This window comes from Culex pipiens, unplaced genomic scaffold (assembly GCF_016801865.2).
Source record: "Culex pipiens pallens isolate TS unplaced genomic scaffold, TS_CPP_V2 Cpp_Un0017, whole genome shotgun sequence".
Taxonomy (NCBI): Eukaryota; Metazoa; Arthropoda; class Insecta; order Diptera; family Culicidae; genus Culex; species Culex pipiens.
In genome coordinates this window covers 34317-60979 of record NW_026292834.1, presented here as the reverse complement: position 1 = coordinate 60979, position 26663 = coordinate 34317, and the positions used below count along the sequence as shown (strand labels likewise).

Genomic DNA, 26663 nt, shown 5'->3' with positions numbered 1-26663 from the left:
TGGCAGTGGTTCCAATAAAAATAAAAATCTTCCAGTTTCTCTCTCCGGTGGGCCCTTAAGCCCTTTCATATGCATTTTGAAATTTAGTTATGGTTTGTCCAAATAACAGCCTTTTTAAAAAAGTTTACGTTTTTAAACCATGAAACTTTGTGTCCCGATTTGCCCCACTTCCCGTTGACCTAGAGTGCTCATATTTTGGCTTAATGCTAGTTTTATATGTGCAAACAACCCCTAAAAATTTCAGGCAGATTGGTGAGGTCCAAACGACGTCCCATACAAAGGGGTATGCCCTGTTCGTGGACTCGCTCTTAATATGCCTAAATCATCTGATTTTTTTTTTTTTAATATGGAGATTTAAGTCACAGCAACATTAAAAACTTTCCCGTTCAAACTCCAAATTTTCAAATAATGCTTTTTTGAATAAAAATCATGCTAAAACTGCCCAAAAAAAACAGATGGTGGGGTGGTCCAGCAAAACGTGACGTACTTTTCGAGGGGGGTCAGAGCCAGCGTGACAAATTTAGCGTGACATACTTTACGGGTGACGTCTTTGGGACGAATCTCTGTTGATTCAGACCGCGCGCCGCCAGATCAGCTTCCGCTTGTCCGCTGGAATTGTTTCATTCAAGAGGCAAGGAATTGTGTGTTTTTTTTTTTATTTGAATAGTATTGTAATAAATAAATTTCACCTCAAACGGTACAAATTTCAATAGGATTTTCTTTTTCTTCGAACATCTCCATCCAATTCGGCGTCATTCGAAAACAAGGTAAGATTTTGCTCCCCATCGCCGGGAGGATCAACATGATGCTTCGGATTGCTTAAAAAAAAAATCTTAATTATCAAATAACAATTTAAACTTGAATAAGCCTTACATCCACAATACAATTTAGTTTTTTGTTTTCTTCTTGTAGAACTTTTATGGTTACTTCCAAAGATTGAATGGTCGTCCTTAATTTGAGCATCTTTTGCTGCAGTCGTCTTATCACGTTGGACTGGTCCACCGGACTAATAAAGAGTCCAATGGAGCAGCTCCGCCGGAGGTCGTTTCGCAAACTCCTGATCTCATCCAAAACCAGACTCTGCTCAGAACTACTGCAAGAGGTCTTCTTGTCCTCCGAAGCCTTTTCCATCTGAACTGGTTTCGCCTCACGATCTTCACCAGCTGAAGACGACCGGTTCGTCCTCAAATACGTTGGAATCGACCCTAGCTTGTGAACCAGCGGTACCACCGCCGGCTTCCGAACCGCCTGCTCCTGCTTTCTCCCTGCCAGCTTGGTCAAGCCAGCGTCCATCGACGTGGCTTGACTCCGGCGCAGGTACGCCGGAACGTGGCCCAACCGGTGGCAAGGCTTCGCTGCCGTCCGAGGGCGGCGGTGGTCAATGGCGGTACTGTCCGTCCAGCTGACCTCGGCCGAATGGCAGCGTGCGGCGGGCGGTTCTTGCGGGACGGCACGAGGGCGGAACTGTGTAAGGGTGGAAGAGGCGTTATAAATGAGGAGAACACGTGGCACTTGATTGTAATAACCGTTTTGGGCATTCTGCTGTCAATTCGCGCCGAAATCTTTTTGCCGGACATCTTTTTTTTCGGGTTTTTTTAGTTGTACAAAATTGCACGGCAAAAAGGGATTTTTGATGATTAACAACTCAACTGTCAACTTGAGGGAAGACTGCTTTGATGCTTCAATAATCACTATAAGATAAATATCTGGAGTATTTTTTTATAAATATAAAGGTCTAATCAATAATTTTGTTTTGTTTTTGGATGTTTTTAAATGCCCCTGACTCAAAGCAGTTTCAAAAACACCATAAGCAAATAAGGCGTCATCCATAAAGAACGTATGCTCTTAGGGGGGGAGGGGGTGTTACCGTAGGTGTGACAAGATGTAACGGTGGGGGGAGGGGGGGGGGGGTTTGCGATACTGTGACGTCACCTAGGTTTTTTTTATGAATGCATAATATTAATTTGAATTGTGAACAATTAAATGTGAAGCTCTTTTCCTCAATTTTTTGCTTACTATTTTTAAGAAGCAACACATTACAATTGATTATATAGTCTTAATTTTATTTTTTATTCAGCTTGAACTTTAATATTTTCCAAATTCTGGCTCGATACAAACAAATGCTTTGAAAGCAGGGTGATCATAAGAAAAGTGCTACAAATAGTTTGAACTTATTAGATGCAAAGCTGTGAAAAACATGTTTTCAGGATTTTTTAATACTTGAAAGTTTTTCCAGGTCTTCTAATTTTTATGAGGTACAAATCTGTTTTTTATATTGCTATGTTAATTCTTTAAAAAAAATTGAGTGCATTTTATTTTACAACCTATTAATTTTTTCATATTAAAATTGACAAAAATACCAAAATTATGAGATTTTAAAGAAATAAAATCAAGATAAATACTATAAAAAATCTTATCGAAAACAAGGCGGGGGAGAGGGGGGTCTGGCAAAATTTGACGTACTTTTTGAGGGGGGGGGGGGTTTGACTTTGCGTGACAAAGTGTGACATAGGGGGGAGGGGGGGAGGTTAATTTTGGCCAATTTTTGCGTGACATACTTTATGGATGACGCCTAAACGTTTTTTTTTTATCCAAAATTATTTTTATAACCCATTTTTTTACAAAGGTTTTATTTTTTAACATTTGAAATCGAACCAATAGCTTCCGATATATCGCGAGCTGAAAATGAGGGCTTAATAAATGACACTGTGAAATACTCATCTAAAAAAAAACTTCAAGAAGCTGTTTTTCAGCAAACAGCTGCCCAATCAACACAGTCAAAGAAGGAAAGTTTTAGTGAATTGTCTCAGCTTGTCAAACTTGTTTTATAAAGGGGTGCTTCTCATTCATTTAGTATTTTTAAATTGAGAATAAAATCAGCTCAAAGTTATCTTGAATTTTTATTTTGCGTCTAAAAATAACGGTATTTTGGGAATTAAACTTTTGATAGTAAATATAAGATAAACAAATACGGAATAGTTTTTCTGTGTACCTATTTTTTCAGAAAAGTCCAAATCATACCTTACAAAAGTTCCAAAGACATCAAATCGATCAGATTTTTTTTTAAGATAAAGATTTTTTAATATTTACATACCTAACCTGTATAAACAGCCCTCAACATTGTATAGAAAAACTGATTACCCAAAATAAGAGAATCACATTTTTAAAAATAATTGCTTAAAAGTTTTACTTTTCAACATTTTTTTTTTAATTTAAGGCGGTTAGTTGACAAAATACATTAACATTTGACTTATAATTCCATTCAAATTGTGTTTTTGGGAATTGAAAAAATGATGTGTGGAACTCGTGCAAAATTTGATTTTTTTTTCAGCAGTCGTCGTATTTATCCAACTCGGTGAACCCCGTTGGATAAATATACGACTCAGGCTTAAAATATCTTCTTTTTTAGATCTTGTTGCATAAACTACTATTTCGAAAGAGGAAAAAGCCTTCCGATTTTGAAGTTCATGTAATTCATCTTTACTGTCCCTTTTTTGTGATTATGAACATAAGTCTTTGAAATTGCAATTTTGAAACGAACAAACGAAGTTGACTTTATAGCTGTCGCCATTGCTAGTACCAACCTTTTTATCTACAAGGACTTCGCCGCCCTGGGCTCCTAAATGTTTGAGTACGGCACAGAGCGACGGCGCCGGATACCCATATTTACACAAAGAATTTTAGAGCACCCGCCGCGGGATTTGTACCGGCGACCTCTGGATTGTGAGTCCAGGGTGCGGTCCGATTGATCCACACGGGCGGGATGAAACGAACTGATTTTAACAATTAGAATTATTTGAAATTCATAACCATACGTAATCATAACCAAATTTGATGATTATTGTTGTCGTAAAGACAATTCAATGTTCCATGTTTAGTGAATATATTTCACAAGATAGCACACAAGCGACGAAATGGCACCCGTGACCCAACTCCAAAATCCCAGGACACCCTAGCGCTGCCTTTCCAATCAGCTAATAGAGCCTAGGTTTGGGGGTGGGAGACTGCCCGGGATTGCAGGAAGTCTTGGAAAATCACTTCCCGACGCTGTGGTTCTGATCTATGTGGCGTTCCACGTGACACGGCATACCAACCTGAAACGAAACAAAGAGCGTGCATTAGTTCAGTGGAATCAATTTAAAAAAAAGGCTTCACTCAGGGTTATAAATATGAAAAAAAAAAGAACGGCTCGAAACACGAACATAAACCCCGCGCTAATGAGCTCGGGTCACGTGTGTGGCGTCCACGTGGAGGCCAACCCAAAGAGGGTTGGGTGATGGAGAGGATTTAAATGAAAAAAAAGTGGTTGTCACGCAAGTAATTATTTCATCGAATGGTGATGATGTCCCGGTTTGGTGATTGGTGAACTGCGCGGTAATGCGATTATTGATGGTGAAAATTGTGTATTGAAAAAATCGTTGGCTTGTGTACAAAAGGGGTTGTGAAATTAAAATTTCATAATCGGTTAGCTTTCGGGGAACTGGAAATTCAATCATAATTATGTGGTGGATGGAATTGCGAGGGAAAATATTTAATCGTGTGTTCGATTGAAGTGAATGTCGCTTTCGAATTCAATCATTGATGTTGTCTGACAAAAATAAAAAAAATCATACTTTTTTTATTTGCTCAGAGGGAAAATTAAATATCTTTAAAAAGGAATAGTATGTTAATTCAAAGACACTTTTCAAATGACTCACAGTTGTCATTAGCATCCAGTACATCAATTAATAACAAGATTTCCGCAGCCAACGCAAGCTCTGGGTGTCCTCTTTCATTACATTGTTTACACAACAACTAAGTATCCTTGCTATGGCACTGATCTTCAACATTAATTTCCCTCTCCCCCATCAGTCTTCCTTAGAAATCTACGTCGTAGTAAAATCCCGTGAAAAAGGGAAAATCAAACCCTCCTCCCCCCAAGTCCCGTTACTTACTTAAAGCTCCCAGCATGAAAGCCCCGTGTGCATTTTCAGCACAAGGAAGCAAGTCTCCCTGGAGTTTTCCTCGGCTTTTTCTTCCTCTTCACCCGATGCACTGCACTGGAAAAACACTTTCATCGCAGGTATCTTCTTTTTCTTCGAGATTTCCACCGCCGCTGGTGGGACTCATCAACCAGGCTTAGCAGTAATAGAATACTTTCCAGCTCCCCCCCCCCTCCCCTCTAGGCAGGCAGGCAGACATAAAAAGTTACACAGTCCTTATAAATAATTTGTTGCACCAACAACCGTCCTTCTGCTCCCTCCCACGAAATCTTAAAAAGTAATTGAATAACCTTTCCTTCCTCCCTGGAGCCATTCGCTGGAAAATGTGGAAAATCTACGAACCTCCCCACCCCTCTCGCACGTCAGTAATCTGCGGCGTAGAAAATGAAAGTAACAAGGCACGGTTTTGAATTTCTTTCTGCGCAATTGGAGTGCTAGACTCAGTTGCTTGGTCGAGGAGTTTTGTTACACTTAAAAAGATAGCAAAACTTCTTCACACAAGTAATTTCATACGAGAAATGAACTTTTCCGGAAATAAACCTGCTCAGACGATAAAATTTCTTATCAAACTTTTGCCACTCGTCTGCAGTTTTGGGCTGCATGATAAATGGTTCGGCCCTTTTTCCCAAAGGGCAAGTATCGAAACCTTTTCAGAAGGATTCGTCTGATGCCCATCACACAAGAGTAGGACAAAACTTTCTCATCAAACAATTTAAGAATTTCCAAAGCTGCTTTCGCTACTTTTTCGTTCGACGAAGGGCTTCGCAAAGATTACCTGGTAGACTGGTTCAAAAATTGGAGTCGCGAGTTGACTCAAAAGACTCAGAAGATTCAAATGACTAAAAATACTAAAAATACTAAAAATACTAAAAATTCTAAAAATATTGAATATACTAAAAATACTAAAAATACTAAAAATACTTAAAAAACTAAAAAAAACTAAAAATACTAAAAATACTAAAAATACTAAAAATACTAAAAATACTAAAAATACTAAAAATACTAAAAATACTAAAAATACTAAAAATACTAAAAATACTTAAAAATACTAAAAATACTAAAAATACTAAAAATACTAAAAATACTAAAAATACTAAAAATACTAAAAATACTAAAAATACTAAAAATACTAAAAATACTAAAAATACTAAAAATACTAAAAATACTAAAAATACTAAAAATACTTAAAAATACTAAAAATACTAAAAATACTAAAAATACTAAAAATACTAAAAATACTAAAAATACTAAAAATACTTAAAAATACTAAAAATACTAAAAAAAAAATACTAAAAATACTAAAAATACTAAAAATACTAAAAATACTAAAAATACTAAAAATACTAAAAATACTAAAAAATACTAAAAATACTAAAAATACTAAAAATACTAAAAAGTACTAAAAAATACTAAAATACTAAAAAAACTAAAAATACTAAAAATATTAAAAAAAATAAAAATACTTAAAATACTTAAAATACTCAAAAAATCAAATTATTCGCTCTACAGCATTGCCATGGCGTTCTCGACTGCGAGATTCCTACTCGAAACTAGGTGTTCGAAGGCTTGATTGTTGAGGCAATTGCAAACCTTAGCTTCCATCCACCCCGGGATTCGAACTGACGACATTTGGATTGTTAGTCCAACTGCTTACCAGTGACTCCACCGAGACAGGACCTAGGGAGACGACTCCTACACCTGGACTGAGCCTAACCTTTTTTTAGGTTAGTCCGGGGCCAACATTTACTTCCCGTCCGACGGAAGGCGTGATCAGACAAATCTCGTCTCGAAAAATGCCACCGGGACCTTCTGGGATCGAACCCAGTCCGACTGGGTGAGAGCCAATCACGCTTACCCCTACACCACGGTTCCTGGCATTAAAAATACAAAAAATACTTAAAAATACTCAAGAACTCAAGAACTCATGAACTCAAGTACTCAAGAACTCAAGAACTCACGAACTCAAGAACTCAAGAACTCAAGAACTCAAGAACTCAAGAACTCAAGAACTCAAGAACTCAAGAACTCAAGAACTCAAGAACTCAAGAACTCAAGAACTCAAGAACTCAAGAACTCAAGAACTCAAGAACTCAAGAACTCAAGAACTCAAGAACTCAAGAATTCAAGAACTCAAGAACTCAAGAACTCAAGAACTTAAGAACTCAAGAACTCAAGAACTCAAAACTCAAGAACTCAAGAACTCAAGAACTCAAGAACTCAAGAACTCAAGAACTCAAGAACTCAAAACTCAAGAATTCAAGAATTCAAGAATTCAAGAATTCAAGAATTCAAGAATTCAAGAATTCAAGAATTCAAGAATTCAAGAATTCTTGACTTTTTTTTGATAAGGTCCTATAAACAAATGTAAACATTGAGTGTATCCCGCTTACTCCGATGGACTTTGACATAAGGTGTGAAAGGGATACACTCAATGTTTACATTTGTTTATAGGACCTTATCAAAAAAAAGTCAAGAATTCAAGAATTCAAGAATTCAAGAATTCAAGAATACATGAATTCAAGAACTCAAAAACTCAACACAAAGGATCGCCAAAAACTTTGCGAGATCATAACAAAGGGGATTATTCTAAACTTGAACCAGTCTACAGCCCAAAACTCAACCTTCAATTCCTCGAAAATCCTTACGAATTGGGGTTCCCTCCGTTGTTTGTGGTCGACCAAGTTGTAAAAGTTAATTGAAAATGTTTTCCTCACCGTTTCCACAATTCAGCCTTTGGCAGCAACGACGTTTGTAGAAAAAGAATATCATACACACACGACCATATAAAAGGATTTGCCTTTCCCCCTAGTTATCAGGCACAAGAAAAGTGGAAGTTAAGTAACGGGGAAAAACTTGCCAATTTTGCTTGCGGCTAAGCTTTCCGATCGTTTGCCAACTTTATTGGGCAAATTGGGGCTGCCTCCGCAGCGGAAAACCGCAATAAGTTTCAATTTCCCCCCGGCGTCCTATTCGTTTGGAAAGGCCTATACGAAGGGGAAATGACCTGGAAATGAGAGAGGTGGCGTTCGGGAATGTTCCTAACGTGACATTTTTCCCTGGGATCGTTTGGAGTGGAACGTGGGAAGAATTATGTTTCAAATATGGGGTTTGGAGGAAATCTTTGCACTTTAAAACCTAATTGGCAAAACATTTGCTAAAATCCCGCTTTCAAAGCTTTCATAACAAGGAATTAAATCATACCTCAATTCAAACAACTGTGAAACCACCGACCCATGAAAACACACACCCAAGCTTTGCACTCTTTCATCGTCACCATATAATTCCAACGGCAAACAAGCTTTTCCCCCCACCCTCTTTGACCACTTCAACCACCAAAGCCAAGTGTGTCCTCTCTCAGTTCATCACAATTTATGTCCTTTCAGCCCGGTGCCAGCAGTGTTGCCAGACGATTCCAAATGTGAGCAGCAGTGGCGGCCAGATGAAAAATTATTTCATTTCCACTTTATGGTTGCTCACATCAGGATTCGGAATGTTGTCCTCGTGCATCTCCCAACATGTGTGAGTTTTTGCAGCGCGTTCAACTTTTAGGGTTGACTTTCGAATGATAAATCTGACGAGGCAAAAAAAAACCATCAGGACAGAGCTTTCAACCTCCAAACAAACAAAAAGGGCAACAGCAACATCAACAGTTGCAAAAAAGCATTATTTATTTTCAAATCTCATCACCGGAAAGAGCGTTGTCATGTTTTGTGCTGGTATGACTTTTTGTACGTGTGTGATTGTTAGGAGTGAGCACCAGCAAAAAAAAGATTTGTAAAAGTTACGTCCACGTTTAGAACACGAGTTTACGGGCTCCACCCCCAACCAGTTACAGCTGAACTGCAGGGGGTGAAATGGGGCATGTCAAAATAGTGTGACATCATTTTGTGGATTATCGCCAAACAAGTGACGTTGTTCCGGATCCAATTGTAATGGGACAGTTTTTGTGGGGGGATTTTTTTGGTGCAATTTGAAACGAAAATACGGTTCGAGGTAACAAAAGTCACTTGTTAAATATGTTTCGTTTTTAAGACATTGATTTTCTGTGAGGCTGGTACAAATTTTAGATCAGGCGGTAAAAAACTATTTTTTTTTTCAAAAAACATCAAAATTTCAATGGAAATTTGAGAGCAATCAGCTAAAATCAATTTAAAATGCATTCTCTTGCGCTTTGAATCATTTTTAACATGTTTGGGTTGATTTAAAAATCTAGTGAATTGTTGAAAAATTTCGATCTTTAGTAGGTATAGTCAAAAAGTTGTTTTTCGTTGAAATTTTTGTTTTCGTCAGATCTTACATCTTTAGAAGACTCATAATTGCAATACTACTGAATGTTTTTTCTTTGCAAAAAAAAAAAAAAAAAAAACACTTTTAACCTAAATTCAGTTTCAAGGTATATCAAAGCAATAAAATTAAATATTTTAATTTCTTAATCAAAGGGTTAGTGATTTTTCATGATTTAGTGGAAAGCGTGGAGTTCGTGAAAAACTGTTGAAATTTTACATTTAGGCCGTTGCAAATATTTTTCAAAGTTCAAAAATATAATAATTGAAATTACAAGGCGGAATTTAAACATTTCAACATTGAACACGATTTTAAAACTTGTCACGAATTAACAGGAAATCAAATCAAACACTGTTCAGCACATTTAAAACTTGTTTACAAGCGTTGGTATAAGTTTTGGGTATAGAAGTTTAGGATTGAAATTTTGGTTATTTTTAGCTCCTACATGATTTAAACAATAATTTTGAAGGGAGATTCAAATTTTTAATGTTTTGGTCTTAAGAATGAAAAACCTTATAACGATTCCAGTTGCATTACGCATTTTAACTTGAAAAGAGAGTTATTTTTTCAAATTTGGTCTGCAAATTCAGATTTGGTTGTGGAAACAGATGACAAGTTGAATATTTAGAAATCGACTAGAATTTTAAAGTATTAATTTTGTATTCGGCACATATCTAGAGTTCTTTTTTTTGAAAATGTCCTTTGAAAAAAGTTTTCAGCTTTTGTTTTTTGGTTGTTTTTGAATATCCCTGACTCAAGGCGGTATAAAAAAAAACACCAAAAAGCAAAAATTTTAATTGTATTTATACGACCTTTTAAACAAAACTCTAGATATCAACATTAATTTGGCTTCTTTGGGAAAATTGTTCAAATTTTAGGTACAGATCCGCAAAATGCCTAGCGCTTTAAATATTTTCTATTTAATTTATATTTTTTAAAGACTGGGTATTATATTTTCGTTTATTTATGATTTTAAATTTGAGAAATATCATATTGAATTATTTTGCATTAAACACCGGAATCTGGGAATCAGGACTAATCTAACGAATTAGGAGAGCTATTTGCGCCATATTTTTTTGAATAATGTTTTGAACGACTTCGGTTAAAACAAGACAGAACAAAACAATTAGTACACCGATTTCCAAATTTATTGCTCTAAAATCTCCTGTACCTATTTAATTTGAAGTCCCTATTTTTCCAGTTGGCAATAGAAACTTATAGAAAATTTGTTAGATATGTTTATATAAAACATAAAATTTAAAATTTATTAAAAATTTTACTTTGACTGATATAATTTTATTTGTTTTCGCTTTTTTTAAGTTCAACGAAAATTTTCAAGTTTTTCATGCATATAAAAGAAATAAATTTTTAAAATACTTATTTAATTTGAATCACATTGGATAAACAATTGTAGTCCCCCGGGAATTCCTGGGATTCAAAAAATATTTTTCCCGTTTCCCGGGAAATTCAAAACCTGTGAAAATTGGACGCCCTACTTGCAACAGACACAACAAAATACCCGAGGGTCGTTAAAGTGGATTGCTCAGCTTTCTTTCTGTTTGGTTGATTCATAACCCAACCATCAACAACAAATATTAGGTACTTTTTGCAATTCCACTGTGAAACTGTCAACTTGTCCTGTCATTCTGGAGAAACGAAACGGCCTACTTTTCCCTACCAAAAATAACAGAATGGAAAATTAATACCTTTCAATAACAGTGCTGAAAAGTTCTACTTTTCAGCACTGAAATAGGTGCTGAAAAGTTGAACTTTTCAACACCTGTATCGAAAAGTAACATTTTTCAATATTTTTTTGTTTTGAACGGTGAATTTACTAAACACATGAATGTTTGACATAAAATTCCATTAAAGAAGCGTTTTTCGGGTCGTCAAAGTGGATTGCTCAGCTTTCTTTCTGTTTGGTTGATTCATAACCCAACCATCAACAACAAATATTAGGTACTTTTTGCAATTCCACTGTGAAACTGTCAACTTGTCCTGTCATTCTGGAGAAACGAAACGGCCTACTTTTCCCTACCAAAAATAACAGAATGGAAAATTAATACCTTTCAATAACAGTGCTGAAAAGTTCTACTTTTCAGCACTGAAATAGGTGCTGAAAAGTTGAACTTTTCAACACCTGTATCGAAAAGTAACATTTTTCAATATTTTTTTGTTTTGAACGGTGAATTTACTAAACACATGAATGTTTGACATAAAATTCCATTAAAGAAGCGTTTTTCAGGATTGCAAAAAATGCTGTAAGCAACTCGTTGCAAAACTTGATTTTTTCAGCATTCTGCGTATTTATCCAACTCGGTAAACCTCGTTGGATAAATGTACAACTCGTGCTGAAAAAATCTTCTTTTTGCAACTCTTTGCATAAACTACTATTTCAATAATATTGCTCAAATGTTGAACTATTCATTATGGCATTATGTGTGAAAAATGAAATTTCAGAAAGAAATGAGTATGTGAATCCTGACATCAGAACCTATCGGCACCGTCTTGTCTTTTAGCAAGGAGAAGTGAAAAACAAAATGGAGAAATGAGATATGAAAAATGAAAAAATGAAAACGAATTAAGAAATGAGAATTGCGAAATGAGGAATGAGAAGAAAGAATTAAGATATGAGAATTGATACTATTTTTTTAAAATAAATAATCCAAATTGAACAGTATAGTTGATTGAATTTCAAAATTGATTCCTGAATAACGTTAAGTTCCTAATCGCATTTACGTACATCATAAACGTACATCACAAACGTGGGCATTGTTTAGGGAACACCAACCACAAAATTCACTGTTTTAAAATATTCACAAATTATACTGCTGACTAGGCGGAAACAACCACACACATTCACAGTTTACGGCCATTGCATTGTCCTGAAAATAAATCATGGCTTTGTGGGCTGGAAACGCGGTTCTGGTTTCAAGAAGGGGGAAGGGGGATTATCACATGACCACGTGATGTAATTATATGTTGATTTAATTCACAGTTTCAAAGTGAAACATTGCCAACTAACGAGACCACGGTGAAATGCGGTATTTATGGGTTCAATTTTAGCTATTTATGTGGTTCTGGTGTAGTTTTGTGGGCTGGGAGGTGGGTTTGAGGTTGCTTTACTATTATTATTTTTTATCGTAAAACGAATAACTTCATCAGTTACCGAGGTTGAACTAGTCGAATTAGTTCAGCATCTCCAGAAGTTGTGCTATAAAAAAAAATCATGGCTCTTAAAAGTCTATCCCAAGAAACGCTAGCAATCGCTAATGCATTTTGCCATTTCCTTATCACAAACTAATTATTTCACACATTCCACGTTCGATCCTTCATTAAGCTCGGCAGTTATTGCCACTAGTTCCCCAGCTAGTCCTGCCAGCTTCGAAGTTCGTTCCCCAGTAAAAAGACCTCTCTTTACAGCTAGCTAAGCTTGGCGTAACCACTTCATTCGTGGATGGAGCCTCCGCCCGATTGCAGTCAGTCATAATAACAGTCATTGTTCGGCCTGTATCGGCTGGTAATCATCTTTATTTACCACTTTTTAATAGGATTTTCGTTCTGTGCGAGCTCACAACACACTGCGTTAATGGAATCGTTTACATCCAATTCTCAATAGGGTCTCCCCCCCCCCTCCACCCCCCGCTTGCGGATCGCGGAACCAGAAGCAGCTTAATTTATGAATCGTGTAGACTTTAGTTGAGAACGAGAGAGCGTGCCATATATGCTTAAGGGATCACTGCACTATTGGTTCGTATGAAAGAACTGCCCGGCCGCGCAGATAAAATGTGATGATAAATTACCTTCCACTGCACTTTTTTATAAAATAAATAAATTTAATAACAGCTTCTAGCCGCCACGTTGGGCCGAAAAGAGTAAACTGGAACGGCTTGGAAGAAGCTGCTTGTTATGGGATCTTGAAGGAAGAACTGAGTGTGCCTGTGATCACAGCAAGGAAATGCAATCCCTTTATTAAATCGAATGAATAAATTGCTACATTTATTATGACAACATTTGCGCAAATTATACAGTGCTCGCGCCGTATAAATTCACGTGTCGCTTGAAGGTGGTCCAACTGAGGGGTGTTGTTTATTTTGTTAGAGACCTTGCAGCCCTGTGGGTCAACGGTGGAACTAGTTTGTTAACTTTGTGTTGATGCATGGATTGCTGGAAGTCAAAACAGATAATCTGAAAGTGGAAAACTGAAAATCTGAACACTTGAAACAGAACAACAGAACAACAGAACAACAGAACAACAGAACAACAGAACAACAGAACAACAGAACAACAGAACAACAGAACAACAGAACAACAGAACAACAGAACAACAGAACAACAGAACAACAGAACAACAGAACAACAGAACAACAGAACAACAGAACAACAGAACAACAGAACAACAGAACAACAGAACAACAGAACAACAGAACAACAGAACAACAGAACAACAAAACAACAGAACAACAGAACAACAGAACAACAGAACAACAGAACAACAGAACAACAGAACAATAGAACAACAGAACAACAGAACAACAGAACAACAGAACAACAGAACAACAGAACAACAGAACAACAGAACAACAGAACAACAGAACAACAGAACAACAGAACAACAGAACAACAGAACAACAGAACAACAGAACAACAGAACAACAGAACAACAGAACAACAGAACAACAGAACAACAGAACAACAGAACAACAGAACAACAGAACAACAGAACAACAGAACAACAGAACAACAGAACAACAGAACAACAGAACAACAGAACAACAGAACAACAGAACAACAGAACAACAGAACAACAGAACAACAGAACAACAGAACAACAGAACAACAGAACAACAGAACAACAGAACAACAGAACAACAGAACAACAGAATAAGAGAATAGTAAAATGACTGGACACTGAATTGAAGTGACTATAGAAGAAGACTGAGGTGCAGAATGCGGAATCAAGCTGATCAGTAGCATCGTTGTCAAACACAGCACGAAGCAATAAATAAACTTGCCTCAAAACTCATTTGGCCAAATAAACAACTTTATGGGATGCTGGCAAAGTTTTCTGCGAATCACTGCGCTGTTGACAACCCGCAATTGCTCTTGCTACCGATGTCAACTATTGCGCCCCGGCACGGGGGTCTCTTGCAGAACACCACCAAATACAACCGTAATCTGGCAGTTTATTGCACTGCTCCAAAACAGCTAAACAACGGCCATAAATTTCGAGGTCGTTCCCTCTTCTACTTTGGGCTGTGCTGGGAAAGGCTACAACAATCGGGAACCAGTTCCAATCGAAAGTCAGAACTATTTCCAGCGCAAGTGCCGCTCGTTTGTGGCACTACTTTTGCTTTCCGGCGCAGATCCTCGCCGGAGATACGAGAGGGGTTTCGTAATAGTATTCCTTTTTCAATGCCGCCGCCGCCGCTCCTCCACAGAGTTCGATTAACACCTCGTCCCACGGGCAAATAAGACACCCAATTGGGTCGAGGAGCGGATTGGAGTACGGGGCTGAAAAAGTCACCCAGGTGTCGCCCGATACAAACATTTCATTGAATTTAAATTTATGGCCTCGTAAAGTGTGTAAACTCGCTCTGTGCCTTCTCTTTTTCGTTCACTACCGATGACATGCGATAAAGGGAGTTTGGAGATCTGGAAGGTGCTTGGAACATATTTTTTTAACTACGCCATCTTGTAGCAAAAGTGGAATAAGCCTAAATGTAGGCTGTATCTCAGTACCAAACAAAACCTTCAACGCAACTGAAGATATTGTTCATCTCAAAAACCCCAGCATCCCCTAAACCTTTGATCGTCTCACGAATCTCGCGATAAACCCTTTTCCTGCGTGCAGATTCCTCAGCTTTGTTCGCAGTTCTCGATCTCTACAGTTTCTTCGAAGGCCACCCCAATCGCGTTGGCTAAAAATTTCCCCTCTCCGAGAACCGTTCGTGGGCCTACCCGCGCGCGCATCCATAAATCAGTCACAAATTTGACCAACCTGACTGATTGATTCGGCGAGAAATGATTTAGGACTTTGCGAGTGTCAAGCAGTCAAAAAAAAAAAGGAATCGGTCGACAAATGGCTCCTAATGAGGGGAATTTGATTAGTCATAAAGAGTTGTCTTTTTGCGCCGGAAATTTACGACTTTAACGACTCGATGAAGGCAGTGAATTGACGTTTTTTGGTGATCGCAATCGAGGCAGTTGAATGATTGTCGTCGATTGGGGAGGTGACAAAAGTTCAAGATGTTTGATTGGTGCCTTATGGTTGAATTTTTGGGATAATAGGCAAAAATTACGATTTTCAATTTTCAATTTTCAATTCGGTTTTATTGGTGAATAATCAAAATACAATGAGTTATTTTGAAGTGCATAACAGAGTTTTGGAGTTTCTTTCAGCTGTGTGTTGCATCATAATCCATTTTGGAACAATTATTTCTATAACTAAGGCACCAGCAAGAGTAAGAAAAATTAAAAAAAAACTTACAGAAAAAAAAAATAACGATTTGAAGGTGTAAGAATTTTAAAGCTAAAATTAAATTTTCAGTTCTTCTTTCATTTTTAGCAAAAAAAAAGTTCTGTTTTGTTAGTCTGTTGTTCTGTTGTTCTGTTGTTCTGTTGTTCTGTTGTTCTGTTGTTCCGTTGTTCTGTTGTTCTGTTGTTCTGCTGTTCTGTTGTTCTGTTGTTCTGTTGTTCTGTTTTTCTTTTGCTCTGTTGTTCTGTTGTTCTGTTGTTCTATTGTTCTGTTTTTCTGTTGTTCTGTTGTTCTGTTGTTCTGTTGTTCTGTTGTTCTGTTGTTCTGTTGTTCTGTTGTTCTGTTGTTCTGTTGTTCTGTTGTTCTGTTGTTCTGTTGTTCTGTTGTTCTGTTGTTCTGTTGTTCTGTTGTTCTGTTGTTCTGTTGTTCTGTTGTTCTGTTGTTCTGTTGTTCTGTTGTTCTGTTGTTCTGTTGTTCTGTTGTTCTGTTGTTCTGTTGTTCTGTTGTTCTGTTGTTCTGTTGTTCTGTTGTTCTGTTGTTCTGTTGTTATGTTGTTATGTTGTTCTGTTGTTCTGTTGTTCTGTTGTTCTGTTGATTGTTTTTTTATGATCCCAGCTCTGATTAATAAATATTCATTATATTTTTCACATGACCAAACCAAACAAAATCTTTTCACACGTTCTGCCTTACTAACGCCAACATATCAATTCACCACATCCGAGTCCACCAACCAGCGGATATTAATTAAAACTTGAACACTAATTATCCCATTCTTGCCGCGTCGTCGCACCGAGGCTCTTCTGCCGCCGCCGTTTCAAGTTACGAGTTGGCCAACAACCACAGGCCTAGACCTCAGCCAACATATTTGAATCCGGTCTCCGCTCGATTACCATGATTAAACGCACCCGGGGCCAGGTGGAGTGGAAAATGTGGTTTCCACAAACCGAGTAACTCGACCACATTCATAGACTAGGCGTTCGGAACCCCAAAGTGGCATACTCCTGGCAGCTAACCAAAAACCCACCTGAACGATGATCCCCATGAAAACTTTTGCCCAGAGAATAGGAGAAATCCCCCGGAAATCATCAAATGTGGGAAATTGCTTTTCCCAACTCGGTGTACCCATTTTTTTTTGCTGCTGGCACGCAATTTCGACTTTTCAAATGAAGCATGTCGAACATTGGCCGAAACTAGTGCGGTAAGGGGAATGGCAAAGTTTTAAAATTGTGTTGCCCAATTCATGGGCTGGAAGGATTCAATGTAGCGTGCAGGCCCTGCTGGCTGGTGGAAGTAGACTTTGGCTCAGGTTTTCCAGAGGATATCCAATTTGTAGGTGTGTGTAAATGTGTTCCATGGGCTGGATCCGGTGATGATTGGATGTGAACATAAATTCCGTGGAAAAGCTTTCAGAGGAGAAAGATTTGAAGTACACTTTTAATTAGGTTGTTTATGATTTTCAAAGTTTACACAATTGAAGTAACTAATTAAACATTAAATAGAACGTCGTACAGAAAATAAAACTATTCTGCTCTTTGAAAACAGGCCATTTTTTAGCAAATCGCAAACCGCAAATTGTTCAGATTTTTGCTATTTTTTCTTTGTATGAAATGTGTTTTAAAATCCCTTTAAACCAGTATTTTTCAGGCCTTCTGACCTGTTTGGCTCAATTTTAACATTTTTGATCTTCGAAATATTTAACAATTACTAATTTTTTCATGATTTCTTTGATGCAATCGGTCTAGTAAGCATAACTTTTACTGAATCGCGCAAAATATTTTTGCGATTCGTATTTGTTTAAATTATTACAATTGATTTTTGACGTAAAATGAAGATAAAAACCATTTTTTTTTCAAGTTATTATCTATATTATGTTTTCTTGTTATTAGTGAACCGATTCCATCCATGAAATCACAGACACAAAAGGGCAACTGTTACATTGACGGTCAAAAATATGAAAATTAAGCCAAGAGGGTAGGGCAGGCCTGGTTTAGTTACTTTGCAATAATAACTTGTTAAAATTTCGACTTAAAAATGCTCTTTAAAAAAAAAATTACACCGAAATTTAACAAACGCAGTAAATACATTTAATATAGGGGTAATTCTCTACCAACTCACACGAAATCGGGAAAAGTTGCCCCGAACCCTCTTCGATTTGCGTGAAACTTTGTCCTAAGGGGTAACTTTTGTCCCTGATCACGAATCCGAGGTCCATTTTTTGATATCTCGTGACGGAGGGGCGGTACGACCCCTACCATTTTTGAACATTCGAATAAAGAGGTGTTTTTCAATCATTTGTAGCCTGAAACGGTGATGAGATAGAAATTTTGTGTCAAAGGGACTTTTATGTAAAATTAAAGGCCCGATTTGATGGCGTACTCAGAATTCCGAAAAAACGTATTTTTCATCGAAAAAAACACTAAAAAAGTTTTAAAAATTCTCCCATTTTCCGTTACTCGACTGTAGACATTTTTGGAACATGTTATTTTATGGGAAATTTAATGTACTTTTCGAATCTACATTGACCCAGAAGGGTCATTTTTTCATTTAGAACAAAAATTTTCAAATTAAAATTTCGTGTTTTTTCTAACTTTGCAGGGTTATTTTTTAGAGTGTAACAATGTTCTACAAAGTTGTAGAGCAGACAATTACAAAAATGTTGATATATAGACATAAGGGGTTTGCTTATAAACATCACGAGTTATCGCGATTTTACGAAAAAAAGTTTTGAAAAAGTTACTTTTTGCATTTCTCTTTGTTTCGTCGTCCGTGTCTGTCGCGGGTGACGATGAACGGCCATGATCGATGACGACCAACTTTTTCAAAACTTTTTTTCGTAAAATCGCGATAACTCGTGATGTTTATAAGCAAACCCCTTATGTCTATCTATCAAAATTTTTGTAATTGTCTGCTCTACAACTTTGTAAAACATTGTTACACTCTAAAAAATAACCCTGCAAAGTTAGAAAAACACGAAATTTTAAAATGAAAAATTTTGTTCTGAATGAAAAAATGACCCTTCTGGGTCAATGTAGATTCGAAAAGTACATTAAATTTCCCATAAAATGACATGTTCCAAAAAATTTTACAGTCGAGTAACGGAAAATGGGAGAATTTTTAAAACTTTTTTAGTGTTTTTTTCGATGAAAAATACGTTTTTTCGTAATTCTGAGTACGCCATTAAATCGGGCGTCTAATTTTACATAAAAGTCCCTTTGACACCAAATTTCTATCTCATCACCGTTTCAGGCTGCAAATTATTGAAAAACACCTCTTTTTTCGCATGTTCAAAAATGGAAGGGGTCGTGCCGCCCCTCCGTCACGAGATATCAAAAAACGGACCTCGGGTTCGTGATCAGGGACAAAAGTTACCCCTTAGGACAAAGTTTCACGCAAATTGAAGAGGGGTCGGGGCAACTGCTGTGTGAGTTGGCGGAGAATTACCCATAGGTTTCAGTTTACTTTACTTCTTTTTAAATTTAAAATAAGAAGTTTATTGAAATAAAATTGCCCCACAATTGTTTAGATTGAAAGGAGGGTGGGGGTTAAATAAAATCTTTGAACAATATTTGCAACGGCCTGAAGCACACTGTTATACTTATTAAGGACATCTGGATTTTTAATAAAGAATTATAGCAATTCTAATCAAAGAGCAATTTCCATTATTTTTGTAACCACATTTGAAAAGGGCTTATGATTTTAAATAAGGCCCTTTCCAAATTTGTTCTTTAGTTTAAAGTTTGCATAATATTTTCAACTGAAATAAAAGTTCAACTAAAGTTCAGTTCAATTGAATTTGAAATTTGAGGGATATCGTAATAAACCTCATTTTTCCTATTTTTTTAAAGCAACTTCAAGAGGTCAAATCTTCATTGATTCTTAGGTAAATTAAAAAAAAAAAACAAAATAAAAAAATGCAAAATTTTCACAAAAGTTAAAATGCATGTGGATTTACTTCGAAACGGTGCACTTTATCACAACTTTTGTTAATACTTACTGATTTAAAATCCGTTTTGCTTCTAAAAATTATGTGATTTTTATTTCAACCGTTTTTTGCCAAAAATCTAGATTTATAAAAAATATAAAAACAGTGTCCATTTTTGTTACTTGCTGGTTGTGTTTTTTGAATCTTAAAAAATCTAAAATATATATTTTTAAAACATTAAAAAAAATGTTCAAGGTGTACCGTATTTTTCCGAATCGTCAGATTAAAAAATATTTAGATATCATAATTGCATTGACAGCTGTAAAATCTAGATTTAAAGTTTTATGGACGATCTAATAACGCAAAATGGCTTCTTTGGTCATTAAGCAGCCCCTAAAAATTTTTAGGCAAATACACAAAATAAAAAAATAAAAGAAATAAGACTAGGAAATTTGCTCTTCAATCAAATTGTTCTCTCTACAGCATTGCCATGGCGTTCTTTATTGCGACATTCCTAATCGAAACTAGGTGTCACAAGGGTTGCAACGGTGAGACAATCCAAACCTGTTTTTACCCCTAAGCTATCATCTACCCCGGGGTTCAAACTGACGACCTTTGGATTGTGAGTCCAACAGCGAGCTCACCGAGACAAGTTTTTTTTTGTGGGGCGACGACTTCTACACCTTGATTGAGACGACTCCTACACCTTGATCAGACAAATCTCGTCTCGAGAAATGCCCCCGGAGCCGACTGGGACCGAACCCAGGCCAACTGGGGTGAGAGGCAACCACGCGTGCCACTACACCACCGCACCCGGATTTGCTCATAACTTATACTTTACTTGACCTCTGTTGATTCAACTTAAACAGTGTTGCAAATGAGTGATAGAAAAGCTATCAATTGATTATCTCTGCACCAAAAATATCCGAGAGTATAGCTGCCGTCACTATAGCTTGTGAGATCTCTTCTTGTGTCTCGTGATTCCCTGCGATGTCACTCTCTCTCTATCACTCCTCCCCTTTTCCTCGCCTAAGCGCTCTCACCGTTGAGTCTCTCAATCACTCCGAAAACTGCAATGAGAGAACGCGAGATGGCGATTAGGAGCCGACCACGCAAAACGTCCCGTTAAACTGCGTTTGCGAAATTAAACGCTGTTGCGGTAAGATGATCGTGGAAGCGGGAATGAGAGAGAAAAGGAAAATGTCAATCGCGAGTGGGTAAACACGAAAACGTGTTCGGCTATGTTCGGCGCTGAGAGTTTCAATGAGGAGAGAAGAGCAGTTGTATTTGAGGCATGATTATTCAGACGGGATAATTGTAGTTGCTGAGATCTGATATTTTGATATTTTAACAACCCTGCCAAAGATGTTATCATAGAAATCATAGAAAATAATAATGTTAGCCATAGCCAGAAATTTTGAAATAAGCAAATTATTCAGGAAAAAATCATAGTTTTTTTTTAATACGTTTTCAGAAATTCTCGACCATGGCACAAGTATCATTGATCGACACGATTTCCACTTAAGTGGTAAAGTGTCTTCAATAAAAGAGATAATAATAACAAGTAACATTGTGTATTGACGAACTTAGGAGCGGCCGTGGCTGACTGGTTACGGAGTTCGCTTTGTAAAATAAAGGTCCTGGGTTCGATTCCCATCTGCCCTCAACGAGAAAGTATAGGAAATAGAAATCTTGAAACTCTGAACATGAACGCAAAATCAAGGCGCTCGATTCGGGGTTCGATCCCCCGTCCTTTGGATTGGTAAGCAAAAATTCTAACCACAAGGCCATCGCGGCTTGGTGAGCTATGACAGGAATTGGGAGTACGGTTACTATCAACTATATATGCGCTGGGCCTTGTCCATTTGACAAGAGTTCGGAAGTTCTAAATAACGTTTGAATCCGATTGATGCAAACGTTCTTCAGGGCGGGGCTTGTCGATAAAAGCTGAGGTACCTCGCGCTCGGCTAGCCAGTGTAGAAATGGGTCACCGAAGCTCGGCAGAGCTTACACCTTCCAAATGCCTATGCGAGTTATTTGCATGTATAGAATGTAGATCTAAAAATACATGGAAACAACTCAATGTGTAAGCAGCGGCCGCGTGGTCCACTTTGGTTGGTTACACACACACACACACACATTGTGTATTGACGAACTTACGCTTTTGAACTTCAACTCCATTTAAATAATGATGTTTTACCTGCAAAAAAGAAAAAGGAAAGATAACATTAGAGCATAAAAGATACAAGGAATGTGTAGAGATTATAAGTTTATGTAAATCACATTCATTCTACTGTTGTGATATCAACAACCTGTTCCAAAAAGCTCTCCCCCGCAAAGCTTACAAGATCAGATTATTAGGACAACAGAGAGGAATTCTAAAAACAACACAATGCAACAATAGCCTCTCAAGCACAAAATCAAAATGTATCTCATCTCTCCCACAGGCATGGCAAAAATTAAATTGATTTTTAGCTCTCAGTGTCTACCCTGCCCAAATAGGAGGAATGCTCTCTCGAAGGAGATCTCCCTCCCCCCAGGACAGGGCAGGACAAAAAAGCCTAAATGGTCACATTGTACCGAGGTAGAAAGCTCAACTTTTTCTTCATGTTTTTGTTTTTTTCTTTACCACACGCCAAGCATAGATTCTTTTGTTCCACTTTTGCAACGGATAAGCCAATGTGTGTGTGTGTATGTGTAGAAAAAATGTTGGCGCTCGTAATGGTTTGCAAAACGACACAAACATGGCCAGGCCGGAAAAATCTGATAGCGCCAGAACAGAGAAAAGAAAGCCCACAAAAGGTGCTCGTTTTTTCCCCCAATGCTTTATTCTATCTAGGTGGGGGAGGCACGCTGTGGGGGTGGAAACTGTTTTGTCTTCACCTGAACATCGTTGAAAGAAAGCAAAGTAGAAAGAAGAAAAAACGCAGCATAATGGGCACAACAACTCACCAGAATGGAGAGCCTCCCCCGCCAGGCAGGTGAACATATATTTCAATTAGAGATAATGATTATCAAAAGTGTTATTGTTCTGTGGGGAGGGCTTGCATAGTGCAGGGTGGAAAGACCTCTCTCGATGTAGAGCTTGGGAACAATGCGGTGAAAAAGGACGCTGCAAGCAAATGCAAACCTTATGGAAATAAGACAATCCGAAAGGGCGTCATCCACAAAGTACGTCACGCTCTAGGGGGAGGTTGACGCAAATGTGACTAACTGTGACAAGAGGGAGAGGGGGGGGGGGGGTACGTGAGACTGTGACGTCACGCTAGACTATTTCTTGAATACTGAACATTCAGTCTTAAAATATAGCTAATAAAAAGTTTAATATTTGTTAAACTTTACTCATAAATCAAACAAGATTCAAGGAATTAAGAAACAGAGTTTTTTATAATAGATTTAAGAGCGAGTCCACGAGCAAAGCATACCCATCTCGCATCGACCTCACCAATCTGCCTGAAATTTTCAGAGGTTGTTTGTACATATAAAACTAGCATCTGGCCAAAATATGAGCACTCTAGGTCAACGGGAAGTGGGGCAAATCGGGACACAAAGTTTGAAGGTTCAAAAACGTCAAAAATCTTAAAAAGGCTATAGCTTAGGCAAAATTTAATTTGATTTCAAAATTCAAAATGCATCTGAAAGGGCTTAAAAATGAAACAAAGTGCAGGGTAGAGCATCCCAATTGGTGAAATCCAAAGGGAGTTATTGGCATTTTAGTGAAAAAATAGCATAATTTTCAAACTTAAATAAAAAAAAAGTGTTCCATCCAGATATCAACTCGGTTCGACCTGCAGCTTGTAGGGGACATCTAGGACTACCATCTGAGACTGAGAACGTTTGGGGTAAGGCAGTTTAACATATAAAATAGACACTTTTCTTTTAGTGATTTTTTTGGTTGTAAATTTTTGCTCGGGGAACCCTTTAGATCAAATTTTCCGGTAATAATTTCATCATATTCGTGTTTCTGAGGCGATTCCGCAATAGAAACATGCACAAAAATGTATATTTTCATCCATTTTAACCCTTTAAAAAATTAAAGCTTAAAAAATTTTAGAAGCTGCTTTTTTTCTAGTGTCGTTTAGTATCCTTGGAAACGAATTTGATTTTTAATAAATGTAAATCGAAGATTTTTTTTATCTTTCATTTTTTAAAGGGTTAAAATAAATGAAAATAAACATTTTTATGTATATTTCTTTTGAACACGAATATGATGAAATTATTACCGGAAAATCTGATCTAAGGGGGCCCCCGAGCAAAAATTTACAACCAAAAAATTCACTAAACGAAAAAGTGTCTATTTAATACGTCGTCAGCTGTGTGCTATCTTGTGACATAGACCATTTTGGTCGAAAATGAGTTAATGATGACGTTTTGCTATACTTAACAAACACTACAAGATGCTTTAACCCGATTTTGGAAACTCGCTTCCGTTTCCCGGATATCGAAATACACACTTGTGACATAGACCAATTTATCATCAAAATGATCGTGCACACTTGTGACAAGTCATACATGTTGTTGGAAAATGTGGAAAAATTTCTTGTTTTTCACAAATTTATGTTGATAAACATTTTCTGAAGGCAATGCAATCTTTTGTTTTTGAAAATATACTGATTAAGTCGGTTAAACTATTGATTTAAGCTTATTTTAGTTTGTATGGGAATACTGTGCACACTTGTGACACGTAGTACAATTTTACTTTCAAAACACACTTGTGACACGTGCTTTTCAGATTTTTGTTTACATAATGTATTGTATCTTTTAACTGGTTTAACCAAACTTGGAGCGATTGTTTAGCGATAGTATACGAACCGATTGCTACAAAAAGTTTGACTCTATCATTCATAATTTTGAAAATATTTATCGTCAAACTTTAAAAATCGTTTTTCTCGAAAAGTACTAAATGGTCGTTGTCACAAGATAGCACACAGCTGACGACGTTAAACTGCCTTACCCAAAGTGTTCTCCGTCTCAGATGGTAGTCCCAGATGCCCCCTACAAGCTGCAGGTCGAACCGAGTTGATATTTGGATGGAACACTTTTTTATTTAAGTTTGAAAATTATGCTATTTTTTCACTAAAATGCCAAAAACTCCCTTTTGATTCAACCAATTGGGATGCTCTACCCTGCATTTTGTTGCATTTTTTAAGCACTTTCATATGCATTTTGAATTTTGAAATTTAGTTATGGTTTGTCCAAATTAAAGCCTTTTTAAAAAAGTTTACGTTTTTTAAACCGTAAACTTTGTGTCCCGATTTGCCCCACTTCCCGTTGACCTAGAGTGCTCATATTTTGGCCTAATGCTAGTTTTATATGTACAAACAACCCCTGAAAATTTCAGGCAGATTGGTGAGGTCCAAACGACGTCCCATACAAAGGGGTATGCCCTGTTCGTGGACTCGCTCTTAATATGCCTAAATCATCTGATTTTTTTTTTAAATATGGAGATTTAAGTCACAGCAACATTAAAAACTTTCCCGATCAAACTCCAAATTTTAAAATAATGCTATTTTAAATACAGATCATGCTAAAACTGCACAAAAAAAACAGATGGTGGGGGGGGGGGTCCAGCAAAACGTGACGTACTTTTCGAGGGGGGTCAGAGCCAGCGTGACAAAGTTAGCGTGACATACTTTATGGGTGACGCCTTTGGGGCGAATCTCTGTTGATTCAGACCGCGCGCCGCCAGATCAGCTTCCGCTTGTCCGCTGGAATTGTTTCATTCAAGAGGCAAGGAATTGTGTGTGTTTTTTTTTTATTTGAATAGTGTTGTAATAAATAAATTTCACTTCAAACGGTACAAATTTCAATATGATTTTCTTTTTCTTCGAACATCTCCATCCAATTAGGCGTCATTAGAATACAAGGTAAGATTTTGCTCCCCATCGCCGGGAGGATCAACATGATGCTTCGGATTGCTAAAAAAAAATCTTAATTATCAAATAACAATTTAAACTTGAATAAGCCTTACATCCACTATACAATTTAGTTGTTTGTTTTCTTCTTGTAGAACTTTTATGGTTTTTTCCAAAGATTGAATGGTCGTCCTTAATTTGAGCATCTTTTACTGCAGTCGTCTTATCACGTTGGACTGGTCCACCGGACTAATAAAGAGTCCAATGGAGCAGCTCCGCCGGAGGTCGTTTCGCAAACTCCTGATCTCATCCAAAACCAGACTCTGCTCAGAACTACTGCAAGAGGTCTTCTTGTCCTCCGAAGCCTTTTCCTTCTGAACTGGTTTCGCCTCACGATCTTCACCAGGTTCGTCCTCAAATACGTTGGAATTGACCCTAGCTTGTGAACCAGCGGTACCACCCGCCGGCTTCCGAACCGCCTGCTCCTGCTTTCTCCCTGCCAGCTTGGTCAAGCCAGCGTCCATCGACGTGGCTTGACTCCGGCGCAGGTACGCCGGAACGTGGCCCAACCGGTGGCAAGGCTTCGCTGCCGTCCGAGGGCGGCGGTGGTCAATGGCGGTGCTGTCCGTCCAGCTGACCTGGGCCGAATGGCAGCGTGCGGCGGGCGGTTCTTGCGGGACGGCACGAGGGCGGAACTGTGTAAGGGTGGAAGAGGCGTTATAAATGAGGAGAACACGTGGCACTTGATTGTAATAACCGTGTTGGGCATTCTGCTGTCAATTCGCGCCGAAATCTTTTTGCCGGACATCTTTTTTTTCGGATTTTTTTTTTAATTGTACAAAATTGCACGGCAAAAAGGGATTTTTGATGATCCCAACTGTCAACTTGAGGGAAGACTGCTTTGATGCTTCAATAATCACTATGAGATAAATATCTGGAGTATTTTTTTTTATAAATATAAAGGTCTAATCAATAATTTTGTTTTGTTTTTGGATGTTTTTGAATGCCCCTGACTCAAAGCAGTTTCAAAAACACCATAAGCAAATAAGGCGTCATCCATAAAGAACGTACGCTCTTAGGGGGGAGGGGGTGTTACCGTAGGTGTGACAAGATGTGACGGAGTGGGGAGGGGGGGTTTGCGA

General features: G+C 37.6%; 2 protein-coding genes across 2 annotated transcripts; both read right to left on the bottom strand.

The window, feature by feature from the left end:
• Positions 1-648: 648 nt before the first annotated feature.
• Positions 649-1684, bottom strand: LOC120425698 (uncharacterized). The gene is made up of 3 exons (XM_039590284.2): positions 1527-1684; positions 874-1464; positions 649-818 (listed from the first exon to the last, which is right to left on the bottom strand). The coding sequence occupies exons 1-3, from the start codon at positions 1575-1577 to the stop codon at positions 798-800; spliced, it is 663 nt and encodes a 220-aa protein (XP_039446218.1). The 5' UTR covers positions 1578-1684; the 3' UTR covers positions 649-797.
• A 23732-nt stretch (positions 1685-25416) lies between these two features.
• Positions 25417-26411, bottom strand: LOC128092260 (uncharacterized). The gene is made up of 3 exons (XM_039590285.2): positions 26279-26411; positions 25638-26216; positions 25417-25584 (listed from the first exon to the last, which is right to left on the bottom strand). Exons 1-2 carry the CDS (start codon positions 26327-26329, stop codon positions 25731-25733), a joined length of 537 nt encoding a protein of 178 aa, XP_039446219.1. The 5' UTR covers positions 26330-26411; the 3' UTR covers positions 25417-25584; positions 25638-25730.
• Between the last annotated feature and the right edge of the window lie 252 nt (positions 26412-26663).

What these genes read in the sequence shown, in the direction of transcription:
- LOC120425698 (XM_039590284.2), bottom strand. Translation starts at nt 1,577, where the DNA reads ATGTCCGGCAAAAAGATTTCGGCGCGAATTGACAGCAGAATGCCCAAA. An exon ending in ACAGCAGAATGCCCAAAACG is followed by an intron (nt 1,465 to 1,526) that starts GTTATTACAATC and finishes ACCCTTACACAG; the next exon opens with TTCCGCCCTCGTGCCGTCCC. An exon ending in AACTAAATTGTATTGTGGAT is followed by an intron (nt 819 to 873) that starts GTAAGGCTTATT and finishes TTTTTTTTTAAG; the next exon opens with CAATCCGAAGCATCATGTTG.
- LOC128092260 (XM_039590285.2), bottom strand. Translation starts at nt 26,329, where the DNA reads ATGTCCGGCAAAAAGATTTCGGCGCGAATTGACAGCAGAATGCCCAAC. An exon ending in ACAGCAGAATGCCCAACACG is followed by an intron (nt 26,217 to 26,278) that starts GTTATTACAATC and finishes ACCCTTACACAG; the next exon opens with TTCCGCCCTCGTGCCGTCCC.